Source organism: Elephas maximus, chromosome 13, assembly GCF_024166365.1.
Source record: "Elephas maximus indicus isolate mEleMax1 chromosome 13, mEleMax1 primary haplotype, whole genome shotgun sequence".
Taxonomy (NCBI): Eukaryota; Metazoa; Chordata; class Mammalia; order Proboscidea; family Elephantidae; genus Elephas; species Elephas maximus.
Window position 1 is genome coordinate 71,249,708 of NC_064831.1, and position 16,579 is coordinate 71,266,286.

At 42.4% G+C, this 16,579-nt stretch overlaps 1 protein-coding gene across 1 annotated transcript; it reads left to right on the plus strand.

The window, feature by feature from the left end:
• The first annotated feature begins 510 nt into the window (after positions 1 to 510).
• CFAP161 (cilia and flagella associated protein 161) lies at positions 511 to 16,330 on the plus strand. Its single transcript, XM_049905275.1, has 7 exons — positions 511 to 635; positions 1,896 to 1,985; positions 2,929 to 3,161; positions 4,695 to 4,779; positions 10,797 to 10,955; positions 15,124 to 15,197; positions 15,788 to 16,330. Exons 1-7 carry the CDS (start codon positions 567 to 569, stop codon positions 15,981 to 15,983), a joined length of 906 nt encoding a protein of 301 aa, XP_049761232.1. The 5' UTR covers positions 511 to 566; the 3' UTR covers positions 15,984 to 16,330.
• The last annotated feature ends 249 nt before the right edge of the window (positions 16,331 to 16,579 follow it).

Genomic DNA, 16,579 nt, shown 5'->3' on the forward strand with positions numbered 1-16,579 from the left:
CTGCAAGCACAAGCTGTGTTTCCAATTAAAAACTCCTCTTGGCTGCCTTGAGAAGTAAAGGTACGGTGTATTTTTATAGCAGCTTTTTGTTTAGAGTCTAGTAAAAAAAAATTTTTTTTTTCTTTCTTGAGGAAGCACTTAGTATAATGAGGCCTTTCGCGTGCTTTGCAATCATACCTGTTTTAAAAAAAACCAAACCAGTTATGGTCGAGGGGATTCTGAGTCCCAGTGACCCGGTAGGAGAGAGCAGAACTGCCACACACAGGGGTCCCAAGGAGCGCCTGGTGGATTCAAACTGCTGACTTTTGGGTTAGCAGCTGTAGCTCTTAAGCACTAGGCCACCACGGTCTGCTTTGAGGTTATACTCAACGAAATATAAGCTTTGGAGACGGGGTGGCGCGGACTCCCCTGAGGTCCGCGAGGACCTAGAACGCTCTTTGTGTTGTCACTCATTGGCCAGCAGTCCCCGACTTTGACCAATCGCGCGGGGTCGCGTCGTCATGGCGACGGGAACGCTAACGCAAAGGGTGTCGCAGGCAGGCCTGCTTACCGGACAGCAGGGGACTATGGCGCAGAACTTGTACGGTCCACGAGTCAGGATGGGCAACTGGAACGAGGACGTCTACCTGGAGGAGGTACAGAGGGCCGTGGCCGGGCGCGGACCCCCGACTCCAGCGAGCGCTCCCAGGCCCCCAGTCCTCGGGAGCTCAGGGACTCCAAACCTTGCCTTGAGTTCAGCTTCCTACTTTGAGCACCCAAATCCCCTCTCCCATCAGGAATACACGGAAGACCCCTAAATTCCCATCCTTCCCTGAACTCCCAAGGAATCCCTTCCGCTGGCCTGCAAACCCAGTTCTCAGGGCCCTTGTAGTCTGAGCGCTGTAACACTCTGTCCCGTTGGTTTCCCTGGCCTCCAAATTCCGTGCCTTGACTCCCAGGCTTCAGCTCATGCCTCCTCCTTAGTCTGTTGTTGTTCCCTCTGGTCGGTTTTGACTCATGGCGACCCACGTGTTACAGAATTAAAGCGCTCCATAGGATTTTCTTGGCTGTAATCCTAACAGATTGGGACCCTGACTGTGCAGTGCGTGAGATCTCGGCTGCTAACCAAAAGGTCGCCAGTTCGAACCCATCAACCGCTCTTTGGTAACCCTATGGGGCAGTTCTACTCTTCCTATAGGTCGCTATGAGTCGGAATCGACTCCATCGCAACGGGTTTGGTTTGGTTATTAATCATAATGGAAGCAGATCGCCAGGCCTCTCTTGCAGGTACCGCTGAGTGGGTTCCCTTTAGGTTAACAGTCAAGCACAAAGCATTTGCACTGCCCAGGGACCTCCCCTTAGGCCAGAGCCCCACTAAATTCTTCCTGTTCCTTGGAGTCTTATAGTCTCAGAGACTGCAGTCAGTTGAAAAGACTCTAAACATCCCTCCCCGCAACTCCCTCCTTAGCGTCCCTTTTCCTGACTTTGTACTCCATCGCCTTGTCTTGACAAGGCCCTGGGCCAAGCCACACCCATGCTTCGTTCTGGTTGAGTGGGTAGACTTTCCAATGTCAATCATCACACAACCTGGGGAGACCTCAGCCGGGGCCGATGCTCTCCAGATCTCACTCATGATTGCCACTGGCTGGAGTGGTCACAGGTGCTTTGCTTTCCTTCTTTCTCTCTTCCTTCCTTGCCTTTTTCATTTCTCCAAGCATTCTACAACGAAATGAAAATATTCAAATTATGGTTTGTTTTTCCTTTTTTTACCATTCCTATTATGTTCACATTTCTTTTTCTGTTCTCAAATTTTGCTTTTTGAACTTGAGGTGCTTCTGACCTAAAGCCTACCAACCAGCATCTGGATTACTCAGGACTATTACTGACCCTTTGGACTTCACTCATTTTCTCTTCAGGAGCTCATGAAAGACTTCTTAGAGAAAAGAGACAAGGGGGAACTTCTCATACAGAGAAGCAGGAGACTGAAAGGGCATCTTTTGAGACAGGTAATTTTAAATCCAAATAATGGTTTCAAAATTCTGTAGAATGAAGTGTAAATCTATGTTAGCAAGCAGAAATTCCATAGATGGGTGGTCATTTGGAAAATAACAGTTTAAAAAAAATCTGAAAGCCACAAACATTTAGAATTCCTCAAGATTTTAGAAACATGAGAGGAGTTGGCTATTAATTATGTTTACCTATATTTTTTAAATGAAGAAATGAATGAATTAGTATGTAAATAAGTAAAATGCCACTTAATTGATACACAAAAATAGTCAACGAATACTGAATAAATTCGTAATGAGTAAATTTATGATTTATGAAAGTGTCAGTTGACTTCATTTGAGATCATTGGGGGCTTTGCTTTGCCTGGAAACTCTGGTGGCATAGTGGTTAAGTGCTACAGCTGCTAACCAAAGGGTCAGCAGTTTGAATCTGCCATACGCTCCTTGGAAACTCTATGGGGCAGTTCTACTTGGTCATATAGGATCGCTACGGGTTGAAATCGACTCGACGGCACTGGGTTCTGGATTGCTTTGCCTTGGCAAGGAGTCCCTGGGTGATGCTAACGGTTAACATGCTTGGCTGCTGACTGAAAGGTTGGCCGTTCGAGTCCACCTTAGAGGTCCCTTGGAAGAAAAGGCCTGTTGATCTACTCCTGAAAAACCAGCCATCGAAAACCCTATGGAGCACCGTTTTGCTCTGATGCACATGGGATTGTCATGAGTTGGAATCGACTTGACAGCATCTGATTTACTGATTGCCTTGGCAAAGTGGGAGGGGGCAGTGGCAGGGAAAAAAAAAAAGGAAAACAAGGATTTGAGGGAATCCAAGTAAATCCCTTATAGAAATGGATCCTAGTCTGAGAAGGAAAAGATACACCTGGGAGAGGCCTGGTCACTCAGGAATTGCATGGTTTATTTGAAAAAATTCCTATTAAAATTGCAGATGCAGCTTTCCGTATCTGAAGATGGGTATATTCACTACGGTGACAAAGTGATGCTTGTGAACCCTGACCATGCCGAGACAGACGCCGATGTGTTTCTGACTGGGGATCTGAGCCTGTGTATGACTCCAGATGAAATTAAAGCCCACCTGAGGGATGAGTTGGAATTGCCCTGTGGCCTGAGTGCAGCTCAAACCAAGAACCCGGTTGGCAGAAACACTTTTGTGATTTTGAGGTAGGACACTTTAATTTTCAACTTATTTTCATCATTAATGTAAGTTTCTGTTTGTAGCTTGCGGATGCCCTGGGATTAGAGCGGTGCTCATTGAAGGTTGTATGAACATTCTCTGGGATTCTCATCTCGTTATCTTACCTTAAAGATTATTAATCAAGGGGTCTTTATAAACCCTTTTCTTAGACTTCATGATAATTGGCAATTTGTGTTTAATTCAAAATGCTTAATTCATAAGTATTGGACCCAGGGAATTAAATTCATATTCTGCCTGGAAGTAATGTGGGTTGTCTTGGTAACATCTCAGGATGCTTTGAGCTCCTTTGAGTACTTTCACTGCTTTTAATGTTGCTATGTTATTTTTGGAGCCCTGGTGGTGCAGCGGTTAAGAGCTTGGCTGCTAGCCAGAAGGTTGGCAGTTCAAATCCACCAGCCACTCCTAGGAAACCCTATGGAGCAGCTCTACTCTGTCTTATAGGGTCTCTAAAAAATATCTATATTAATGCAAGAAATTTACTCTTTTAAAATTAATTGCCCATTTAAAAAAAAAGACTCAAGGTGATTTTGAAAATAAGCAATTAAGCCCTTAGAGAACAAAGAGATATATAACTACAAAGGAAAACTACTGCTTTCACTTTGTTAACTAGTTTATAAGTCTATAATAACAGTGTTTACATAGCCAGTCCTTTAAGCCTTAAAGGGAGCCCTGGTGGTTAGGAGCTTGGCTGCTAACCAAAAGGTCGGCAGTTCGAATCCACCCATCACTCCTTGGAAACCCTTTGTGGCAGCTCTACTCTGTTCTATAGGGTTGCTGTGATGAGTTGGAATTGGCTCAATGGCAACAGGTTTTAAGTCTTAAAGAAGCTTCTCAATTTAAATTTCTTTTGAATACGGACAATTCATTATAAAACAAAAATTGATCACAACTTCTGTTTCCTGGATAATTAGGAGATTTTAGTGTCTACAAATGTATTACTTTAGTTTTCTTTGTTGTTGGGTGCCGTTGAGTTGATTCCAAATCACGGCGACCCAATATGGCAGAATAGAACTGCCCCATAGGGTTCCCTAGGCTGTAATCTTTACAGGAGCAGATCTCCAGGTCTTTTCTTTTGCAAAGCGATTGGTGGGCTTGAACCACCAATCTTTTGGGTAGCAGCTGAGTACTTAAATGTTGTGCCACCAGGACTCCTTTTGGTTTTTCTCTAAAAATGTCAAATGCACTCGAGCAGAATTTCTTCGTGTTGGGTAGTGCTCAGTCCACTCTGGCCAAAGGCTTACAGAGTGGGGATATTCTGTGCTCTGGCTAGGGTTGGGGGCAAGGAATAAGATGGTGGGTGGATTTTAAGGCTGAAACAGAAAACCTTTTATTTAGATATTTAGTTCTATTATGGTACGTGAATATACATAAGCAGTAAAACTGGTTATAAACAAAATTGCAAACACAAAAAGTAGAGGTGTAGAGTGATTTAATAGTGAGTTTACAGTATATCATATTTATTCCCCACTGAAAAAAAATTTTTTTTTTTTTTCTGACAGCGTAGACAGAGATGCCATCGGTCAAGTCCTTAGATACGGGCAGAACTTTTGTCTTGGCATAACAGGAGGATCTGAAGACAAAATGGTGAGTCATGATTTTGAATGCCTACCTTGGATCAGTCAGCTTTGTTTCCATGAGGGGTCATTAGCAGCCAACTGAAGTGGACCAGGCGCTCTGCAGACATGGGCCCCATCTGGCTTCATATGGCTTCAGCCTGTCACTTTCCATGGGCAGCTTCGGGCCAATTCTTTCCTTCTAACTTTGCAGCACCCTTAAAAGTGAAAGAGCAAGGGAGGGAAACCTTTTTGCATTGCAGGTGGCAAAAAGTAAAAATTTATCCTACCTCCACCTGTAAATTAAATGATTGGATTAATTAATAAAAAATGATTGGATTAATTAATAGTCATCTATTAATTACAAACGAAAAAATAACCAAACCCATTGCTATTGAATCAATTCCGACTCACAGCAACCCTATTTAGGACAGAGTAGAACTGCCCCATAGGATTTCCAAGGGGCAGCCGGTGGATTCAAACTGCTGACCTTTTGGTTAGCAGCCAAGCTCTTAACCAGAATGCCACCAGGGCTCCAACAATCATCTAATGGTTGTTGAATGTTACCAGTACCAGGAGGTATATGGTCTGTTTTTTTTTCTTTTTTAAACTTCTGGTTTTCAAACTTTTGTCAAATATGGGAGGACAACATGAGATGCTTAAGTCTGCCTGAGTCAGGGAGCTTACGTCTATGCACTTCACCTCTTCCTTGAAGGTTAGGAGGTGTAATAGAATAGATACATTGGGGTTTGAATTTTAGCTGGAATGCATGCTACCTCTGGGATGGGGCTTTGCTTAACCTTTTTGAGTCTATTTCTCATCTATAAAATGGGATTATTATACCTACCTTACTACATGCCAAGAGGTGTTCTAAGTGCTTGGCATGTATTAACTCATTAATCCCTCAAATGAGTCAATGGGGGAAGGGACTATCTTACTCCTCTTTTACCAATGGGGAAACTGGGGCACAAAGAGGATCAGCGATTTGCCCTAAGTCACACAGCTTGTAAGTAACAGAGCCGGTGCTATATAAAGTTTTTCATTGAAAGTTGAAGATTTCGTCGTTGTACGATATAGCATGATATTTTGTACCACGAAGAAAAAGTAATGCTGCCAATTAAACTGTAACACACCATTGATGGTAAGCTGAAGCCTGATTTTAATTGTAGAAATTAGGGAAAATACCCATTGTCTTACCTAGATATTAGCACTACTGACATTTTGGCCCATTTTCTGTTTGTTTTCCTATGTATTCCCTTTTAAAACTGAGATATAAGCATGATGAATACACTATTTTGAGCTATTACTTTTTTCTTTGAACTTTTTGAATATGTACATTGTAAAAATTTCAAAAACTTCTATGTGACCTTGATAAATATAGAAATAAATGGATACTTTTACACATTTCTGAAAGCTCTTTGTGATAACATTTAATGGCTGCATACTCTATGATTGTATGGATGTATCATGATTTACCTAACCTTTAGTCTACCATTTGGTAGTTGGATTTGGTCCAGTGTTTCTCTATTATACGTGAAACTCCAGTGCACAATCTGTGTTTAAGTGCTTAAAACTTCCGCTACTCCACCACGAATTAAGGGTTATGTCTTTAGCATAGATTTTTTTTATAGTTTTATTTTATTTTTTGTTGTGGAGAATATGCACAGCAAAACATACACCAATTCAACAATTTCCAGATGTAAAGTTCAGTGACATGGATTACATTCTTTGAGTTGTGCAAACATTCTCACCCTCCTTTCCCAATTTGTTCCTCCTCCATTAAGATAAAGGCACTGCCTCCTAAGTTTCCTATCTAATTTTTTGATTTGCTGTTGTCAGTCTGATCCGTCTAGCTAGATCTTAAAAGAGAGCAATGCTCAAGGCAGGCATTCTTTGCTACTTAAGCTAAACTACCATTTAGTTAAACGGAGAAAGTATCGAAGTTGTCAAGGATTTCATTTTACTTGGATCCACAATCAATGCTCAGGAAAGCAACAATCAAGAAATCAAACAATGTATTGCATTGGGCAAATCTGCTGCAAAAGACCTCTTTCAAGTGTTAAAAAGTAAAGATGTCACTAAGGATGTCACTTTGAGGACTAAGGTGTGCCTGGCGGAAGCCATGGTATTTTCAGTTGCCTCATATGCATGTGAAAGCTGGACAATGAATAAGGAAGACCAAAGAAGAATTGATGCCTTTGAATTATGATGTTGGGGAAGAATATTGAATATACCATGGACTGCCAGAAGAATGAACAAATCTGTCTTGGTAAAAGTACAGTCAGAATGCTTCTTAGAAGCGAGGATGGTGAGACTTCGTCTCAATTACTTTGGACCTATTATCAGGAGGTACCAGTCCCTGGAGAAGGACATCATGGTTGGTAAAGAAGAGGGCTAGTGAAAACGAGGAAGACCCTTAAGAAGATGGATTGACACAATGGCTGCAGCAATGGGCTCTAACATAGTAAAGATTATGAGGATGGCACAGGTCCAGGCAGTGTTTTGTCCTGTTGTACATAGGGTCACTGTGAGTCAGAGCTGACTCAGTGTCATCTAACAACAACAACAACTATTTGGTTTAAAGAAGAGTTCAGGGGATATTTTTGGTTTAAGGTTTAAAGATTATGTCAGCGCAATAGTTTCAGGGATTCATCTAGCCTCCATGGCTCCGGAAAGTCTGGAGTCCATGTGAATTTTAAATTCTGTTTTGCAATTTTACCCCTTCTGGCCAGGATTCATTTATAGAATCTTTGATCAAAATGCTCAGTAATGGTAGCCGGGCATCTTCCAGTTCTTTTGGTCTCATGGCAAAGGAGGTAATTGTTCATGGAGGCAATTAGCCACACATCCATTTCCTCTTCCAATTCCTGACTCTCCTTCTTCCTCTGTTGCTCCAGGCAAATAGAGCCTATTTGTTGTGCCTTGGACAGCTGCTCGCAAGCTTTTAATATCCCAACCTCTATGCAACAAGCTGGGAGGTAGAACAGAAACACTAAACATGTTATTAGGTAAAGTAGCTGGGATGTTCCGTGTCCCCAAACCATGTCCCTGAACCTCCAAACCAAAGAACCAAATTCCGTGAAGTGTTTGGTTATACACAGGATAGATTTTTTGATATAGAATTCTTAGTAAAAGGCTATGAGCACATTTAAAAGCATTGATACATATAACAAGTTCTTTTGGTAAAGGGTTGTACCAATTTGTACTCTCAACTACAGTAAATAAGAAGGCTTATCAACTGACTTATTAACAGTAATAAACGTTATAGTAAAAATTTTTGCTAATTTGAGAAACAAGCAAAAAGAGAAGAAAGGTATTTATATTTTATAGTGCTGTAATTTTTTCCCCGTATTTTTGATCTGTCCCTTTCCCCTTCTCCCTTCCTTCATTTTCTCCCTCTCTCCTTTCTTCCCCTCTGTCCTGTGAATCAGGTTTTCTTTACCTTTTTATTGAGTTGGGTCTATATTTCTGCTCTTTCATAGATTATAACATTTTGCCTTATTTGTCGATAATATTTTCTCCCATTTGCTGCTTGACTTTTAAATCAGGTTGTTTTAATATTTTACATCTTTTAGTAAAATGGACCCATGTTTTTCTTTGTAATTTCTTCCATTGCTTTAAAGCTTCAAAGTCGACCCCAGAGATCTGACGAAAAGAAAAACTTATATTAACTTGTAGATGTTTTCAGGTTGACTTTTAACTTTAGTCCACTTGGGATTTATTTTCATAAATGCTTTGATGTGAACATTTAAATTTCCCCCAAAGGACTAGTCAGCTGTAACTGTTCTATTTTTTTTATTATTATTATTCTTTTCTCCACTGACACAGGATGCTTCCCTTCGCGTGTATAAAGTCATTATATATACTCTAAGCTGTTTCTGGGCTTTTCTATTTTGATCCATTGAACTTGGGTTATCTATTTTTATGCCAGGACTGTAGCATCTTATTTATTATACCTTTGTATTTTATTTTGAAAGCTGCTAGGCCTAGTTCCTTCTCATTACTCTTGTTTTTCTAAATTATGTTAAAAATTTAATCTTTAAGATAAATATAATATCATTTTTTTTCAAGTCCCTCTGCTCTTGTCCAAAAAAAAAAAAGCCTTGGAATTTTGACTGGCATTGTAAAATTAAGTAGATTCAGGTTCTTAGTAGCTTTACAGTATTTCTTCTTTTGAGATGTCTCTGCATTTATTCAAATATCCTTTTATATTGCTCAGTAAAATTTTTTTTCACTGGATTGGCTGCCAGTTTTTTTTAAGGTTACTCCTTGGTAGCTTATATTTTGGATGCTATTGTAGCGAGGCTCTTTTGATAGACATAACAAATATATAAGAAAGCTATTGATTTTTATATCTACTTTTGATGAAACCGCTTACTTCTATTAATTTTAATAGCTCTCAGTTGATTCTCTTGGGTTTTTTAGGTAGATGGTAATTTCATCTTCAAATGATGACTTTTTTATCTTCCCAAAATCTCATAGCTGTGATTTCTGTTTTTTTTTTTTTTTTGGATTAGTAAGCACTTCCAGGGCATTCATAAAAATTCTGGTGATAGTGGTCTTCTGGGCCTGTACCTGACCTTATTATTATTTTATATCAACAGGCAAGTTTTGTGGTTTGAGGTTGATATTCTTTGCCATTTTAAGTCCTCGTTTTCTTATTGCTCTGAATGGCATGCTCATTCTTCCCATCACCTAAGGCCAAAGCCATACTATAACCCTGGATCTGCTTCCTTTACCTGCTTATAAAACCCGTTGCCTTTGGGTCGATTCTGACTCATAGTGACCCTATTACCCGCCTATATCATAAATTACCAATCCCATCGCTCCTTCACAATGCATTCTGGCCTGTCTGATTCATTCCCTATGGCACTATCTTGCTTAAGGCCCAGTTTCTTGGCCTCTCTAGTCTACCTAGACTTGAAACTATACCAGATGGTCCTGCCAGGTTGACCTTTAAATGCTCAGGTCTGGTTATATCCCACCTCCATTGGAAAGTCATCGGTGGCTCCCCATTGCTCTCCGGACTAAGTCCCAGTTCTTTATCTTGGCACTTAAGGCCATAGCAGATAGGCCTAGTGACCTGTTTTTGAAAGGTCACAGGCTTGAAAACCCTATGGAGCAGTTCTACTCTGCACATGTGAGGTTGCTATGAATCAGAATCAACTCCATGGCAATCAACAACAACATCATAACACATCTTGGTCTTCCCTGCCCATCCCCTGTGGCTCCCTGGCACACCTCCTGGGAGCCTTTCCTGAGCCCAGGAAGAGCACTGTGTTCCCATCTCTTCACTCCCACAGCTCACTGCAACTCTGCTGGTCGGCCCGTACCTTACAGGTGCTTCTGTTTCCATACTGTACTTGATCGTCCCTGCCGCTGGCTGGAAAGCTTCCTGGAGATGGTAACTCATTTCTGCCGGCCCCTTAGTGCCCCACAGCCCAGCCTTGCCTATGACAGGTGCTTACTGAAATCCCGGGCAAAATACGCAGAAACTACCTCCAAGGCCAGGGTGAAGGTGAGTCAGCAAAAAGCTAATAGGAAACTGATATTTCTAACTTTCCAGCAGGATGGGGTGCATTCTGGTAAGGGGACAGGCAGCCAGAAACCTGACACAAACTCCAAGTGTGGATGTTCATTCCAGAAGGCCGTGGGATGAGTTTTATGCAACATTTTTAAAATAATGGAATGAGTTTTATGCAACATTTTTTTTATAATAAATAAAATATTGATCTAGGTTCTATGCTCTGAATAAGAGGAGGAGGGGGCTGGAATGGGAAGAAGAAGACTGAATTTGGTATTTGAAGGAAGGAGAGAACTGGCAGAAAAGGAGTTCAAGGCGAAGGTGGAAGAGGCAGTGTCAGCATTCCAAGATGACATTTCTAAGATACAGGAAAATTGAGCGTTCTCATGCAATCAGTGAGAGCAGGGATTTTTTTCTGAAAACTGCTTTTGAACACATTTGATATCCAGCCAGTTGATCACTTTTTATTTTCAGGTAGGTTTTCAAATCACTGTAACTTGGCATCTGTCTGCTATCGTTTTCAGTTATATTTAGCAAGTGATCACCGGACCCTACTGAAATCATCCAAGAAGTCTTGGCTCCAGGAAGTGTACCTGACGGATGAAGTCTCCTACCGGAACTGCTGGCAGGCTGCCTATATTGACCCCCAACTGCGCCTGGAATATGAAGGCTTACCTACCCCGGTGAGCATGGCCCCAGGGAAGGCATGGGAACTAGTGCCATGAAGTGGATGGAATTTATTCCTGTCCTTAAAGAGAAGACTTATCACAGGTCTCTCTCTCACTCTCTCATCTATAACTCAAGTTTGGAGGGTACCATTTTGCCCTGTAGCAGCATCCTGCGTTGGTATTTCTCAGTTCCAATTGCACATTATAATCACCTAGGGAGTTTTTTGGAGTCCCTTCTTGGAGCAAACAGTTAATGTGCTTGGCTACTAACCAAAAGGTTGGAGGTTTGAGTCTACCCAGAGGTGCCTTGAAAGAAAGGCCTGGTGACCCACTTAAAAAAAAATCAGCCATTGAAAACCCTATGGAGCACAGCTCTACTCTGACACACGTGGGGTCGCCATGTGGGGTCATCAGGAGTAGGAGTCAACTCCATGGCAACTGGGTTAAGGAGTTTTTTTTAAAAAAATACTGATGCCCAGGCCCTGCCCCTGACTTAATTGTCACGTTGAGAACCACTGACCTTAGATTGTGTCTTGGTTTTCTAATGCTGCTGTAAGAAAACACCACAGAGCAGGTGGCTTTAAAGAACAGAAATTTACCGTCTCATAGTTCTGGAGGCCGGGGGTCTAAATGAGGGCATCGGCTGTGTTGATGCCTTCTGAGGGCTCTGAGAGAGAAACAGTTCCAAGCTTCTCTCTTGCTCCTGGTGGCTCCTGGACCATCCCTGGTGCTCCTTGGCTTGTACATGGGTCTTCACATAGCATCTTCCCCTGTGTCTCTGTGTCTGTTCTCTTTTGTAATCCACCACTCAGGTGGGATTAGGATCCAACCTATGCTGGTATGACCTCAGGTTAACCTTCAAAAACCCTTGTTCCAAACAAGGTCACATCCACAGGTACAGGAGTTAGGACTTTAACCTGTAATATTCAACATTTCGGGGACAGAATTCAGTTCATAACAGATCGTGAGGATTATGGCGCTGTTTTCTTTCAGGTCTCCGTTAAGTACTAATTTCTAAAACCAAACCAGCTGCTCTTGAGCTGACCCGGACTCATGGCGACCCCACGTGTGTCAGAGTAGAACTGTGCCCCACAGGGTTTTCAATGACTCATTTTTCTGAAGTAGGTGGCCAGGCCTTTCCTCCAAGGCACACTTGGTAGACTTGAACCTCCAGCCGTTCAGGTAGCAGTTGAGTGCATTGACTGTTTGCATCACCCAGGGACTTCACTAATTTCTGAAGAGACTGGGAAGCCTTAGGGCAGCAGAAGAGACAGCAGGGCAGCCATATAGGTGCACACAGTGGTCCTGCGGCACAGCACCTTTCTGCTTCTTGTTTCTGGTCATTTTCTCAGGACCCTGGGCCTTTGAGACTGGGTCCTGAGGCCCTGCCGGACAGGAAGGGAAGGTCTGGCGGGCAAGAGCAGGCATCATTGTTTCGGGGGTCCAGAGGTTTTCTTACTCACTCATGACCCATCCAGCAGATGGTGAATGAAAGGTTGTTAGAAGTCGCTGGGAAAGTGTGGGATTACAGCAGGGAAGGATCTGAAGAGCTGGTTTGTTGAGATGGCCAACCATGGCCACTGCCCACTCTCCAGGAAGTGATGCCCAAATACAGGCCCCTCTGAATCTGCCAGACAAGGTCTGCTTCCCTCCAAGCTCTGCCAGGTGGACACTAGTACGCGAGGTTGTCTCCCACAGTCTGGAGGATACCTTGTCTGTAACAAAACACTCCACAACTTTCTTCTCTTCAGTTGGCCTTTGCCAAGCTTTGTTCTTCTTGGAATTACCTTTCATTTCCATGGCTTATACTGTCAGTGTCTCTGTTTCCTTAACTGTAAAATGGGGGTAAAAACACTACCTACCTTATGTGGTTTTGAAATTCCTACGTGATACACATAGTTAACACACTTGGCTACTAACCAAAAGGGTGAAGATTTGAGTCCACCCAGAGGCACCTTGGAAGAAAGTCCTGGAGATCTGCTTCAAAAATCAGTCACTAAAAACCCTACGGAGCACAATTCTACTCTGAAACTTACGGGGTTGCCGTGAGTCAAAGTTGACTTGATGGCAACCAGTAACTGGCAGTATGCAGCTTTGTGAGGATCAAATGGTTAGCATGTTTATAGTGCTTATTAGAAAAGAGCTTGGCTTACAGGAAGCACTCAGAAGCGTTAACTATTATTGTGGTTTATTATTGTTATTATTCTTGGAGCAGTGGCCTAGGTACCAGGAGCTCTTTCCTGCATTGCTAGCTCACCCCGTGGTCTGGAACGGGTCTCCGAACCTCATTCTGACATGGTTACACGTCTGCAAAATGGGAACCTTAAGAAGGAGGCTTGGTGGTACAGTGGTTCAGTGCTGGGCTGCTAACGGGTCGAACTCACCAGTGGCTCCACAGAAGAGCCTGGTGACCTGCTCTGTAAAGATTCCAAAACCAAACCAACCCCATTGCTGTCGAGTTGACTCATAGTGACCCTATAGGACAGAGCAGAACTGCCCCATAATTTCTAAGGAGCTCCTGCTGGATTCAAACTGCTGACTTTTTGGTTAGCAGCCATAGCTCTTAACTACTACGCCACCAGGGTTTCCCCTGTAAAGATTACAGCCTAGGAAACCCTATGGGGCAGTTTTACTCCAACATATAGGGTTGCTGTAAGTTGGAACTGACTCAGTGGCACTCAACAATAACAACAACAAGGACCTGTTTGAGCTAACCTGCACATATCAATCTCCTGCAGCCAAGAACACGCCTGTACTGAACAAGTTGGGTCTATTACTTGTTGCACTGAGGGGAACGCACGCCACATGGAACCTTGGCACCTCTCAGTACGAGGGTGTTAGAAAGGACTTAGAGGATTTGGCTTTGGTTGGTTGATTTTGTGGAGGATTCTAGGAAATGGAGGTTTCCTTGAGACTGGATGCTTTCAGGAAGCAGGGGGGTAATTCTATGATTGTTGTTGTTAGTTGCCATCAAGTCAATTCTGACTCCTGGCGACTCTCTTTGTGCAGAGCCGAACTGCCCCCTAGGATTTTCAAGGCTGTGGCCTTTCAGAAGCAGATCACCAAGTCTGTCTCCTGAGGCGCCTCTGGGTAGATTCGAACTGCCAACCTTTTGGCTAGTAGTTGATTGCTTAGCTGTTTGTGCCACCCTGGGACTCCTAATTCTATGATTACGCATCTCATTAAATTGAGGGACGGCAGACTAGAGGGGCTGAGGTTGTAGTTTGTAAAGCAGCAGCAGTCATTCATATTAGCCAGGAGTGTATGATGTCGGGGTGTTTTGTGTCTTAGACAACGTTCGTGTTTTGTCTGTGTTCACACATGATCACAGAGCAGCCTGTTTTTGTCTTGACCCATCATGGTCATGGAGTGGCCTTGTCTGATGCCGACCTTCTGTGAAATTGACAGTGTTTAACAGGAGAATGTCCAGGCCTGGGCCAGGCCAGCTTCTGGGTGTTGGGGTTGCTTTTCTCTTTCTCACACAGCTTGTAGCTTACATGAGCCAGGATTTTGAAACAATATTTATTATTTTTTTCTGCTTGTAAACATAATGGATGTTTATTTGTGCAAACTTTGAAAAGTATAATAAATAATTTGCAAGTTGCCAGCAGTTAGTTAGTTCTACCTTCCGAAGGTAACCGCTGTGGCTTATCATTTCTATCTTTTCTTGTGCATATACTTTTTTTTTTTTTTAAACAAAATAGGGACACCGTGAATATACTTTTTTTCTCACTTAACACACCACTGGCCAAAACGAGATTAAAAGGGTACACCAGCCCTGGGGCAAGGACTAGAAGTCAGGAGGGGACAGGAAAGCTGGTAACAGGGAACCCAAGGCCAAGAACGGAGAGTGTTGACATGTCGTGGGGTTGTTAACCAATGTCATAAACGAATATGTGTAGTAACTGTTTAACGAGAAACTTGTTTGGTAAACCTTCATCTGAAATACAATTAAAACAAACAAACAAACCGCTGACCATATTGCATCTTCTCCAGTTTGACTTTGGACGTGGATATCTGCAATAATGTATGTAATCAGTCCATGATGTATGGCTTCCAGGTTATTCCCATTTTTAAAAAAACTACATTTACATGAATATACCGTATAGTGCTTTCCCCAATTTTTTACTTTTAGGAGGCCTTAATTCAGAATGCAAATAACATGTTTTCCTTATCTGTCAAGGCAAATGCAAAAGTCCTCATCAATCACTGCCACACGAATCGGGGACTGGTGGCCCATCGGCATCTGTTCATAAGGTATTGTGTTGTCAGGTGCAGTAAGCATCCTGAGTGGGGCTGGGGTAAATATAAGCAGAGAAGTTCAATTTCAAGAGTGCGCCATGAAAAAACTTTAGTTAAGGAAATACTGTCAGATAGAACTTTTTTTTTTTTGTCACATAGAATTTTGATGGTATGAAAAATCATATTAAAGCCCCTCTTCTATTTGCAAGTCCTTCCCCCACAAGAGAATTTTAGCTATAGTAGGATACTACCCTGGATAGTACAATGTGTTTGGCTGCTAACTAAAAGGTTGGAGGTTCCAGTCCACCCAGAGGTACCTCAGAAGGAAGCCCAGGCAATCTACTTCTGAAAAAATCAGCCATTGAAAACCCAATGGGGCCCAGTTCTACTCTGGCCCGTAGGGGGTTGCCATGAGTAAGAATCAGCTCAAGAGCAACTTGGTTTTTTGTTTTTTTTTTTGGCTTATCCACTTAATCCTTGCCCAAACAGGGTGAAACATACCTGCCAACATGTAATATTTTATAGAGCCTCCAGGACTTTGTATAGCAGTCTGCTTATTGAGAGTTGTTATTGAAATTCCAACCAGTGTTCTTTCTCCGCCCCAGGACCTATTTTGGAAAGGAAGCTGAGGTTGCTGCTCACACACATCTGGATTCGCACAGAGTTGAAAAACCAAAGAATCATTGGATGCTGGTCACGGGGAATCCCAGGAAGGACTCGTCCACCATTTTGGACCTGCCCAAAGCCGGGGCGGAGGACACCCACGCCATGGAGCAAGCCACGAGCCTTAATGCGCAGTAACACTTGCTCTTGGGTCTTGCCCTCATCAAATGTACAGTTAAAAGAAATGGACAATTTTGGTCATGCCTCAGGTTATTTTTAAGTCAAGTATAGAAGTCTCTGAATACTATATTAAAACAAGGCTGTACTAAAATTATTGAATTGGTATAGGGCATCTAGGCTACAAAAAAATACCAGCCCTGAGGAATACTCAGAAAGAGTGTCTGAAGGTGACAGATGAGGTGTTGTCAACAACCAAATTCTGAAAAACAGCTTCCTCTGCTTTGATCCTACACAGAGGCAGCTTGTACAAGGATCATTTGTTCATTTTTAAAGCTATGCCTACATAATAAAGCTATCGGAACAGTACTGAAGTTTTGGCCTCACTTTTCACGCTTGGACTCTGTACAATGTATTAAAAAACAATCAACCATGTGTAGCTTTGAGCTTTGGCCTTGTCTCTGGAGTTAAATATTTTCCTCTTTCTCTTGTAATTATCCTATTTTTGTTTCATCCTTGTCTGAGGGGGTCAGAACTTCTGTGACCAGTAACTCCTTCTTCTTCTTTTTTTTTTAAGTAATTAATTTTATTTTTGTTGTTGTTGAGAATACACACAG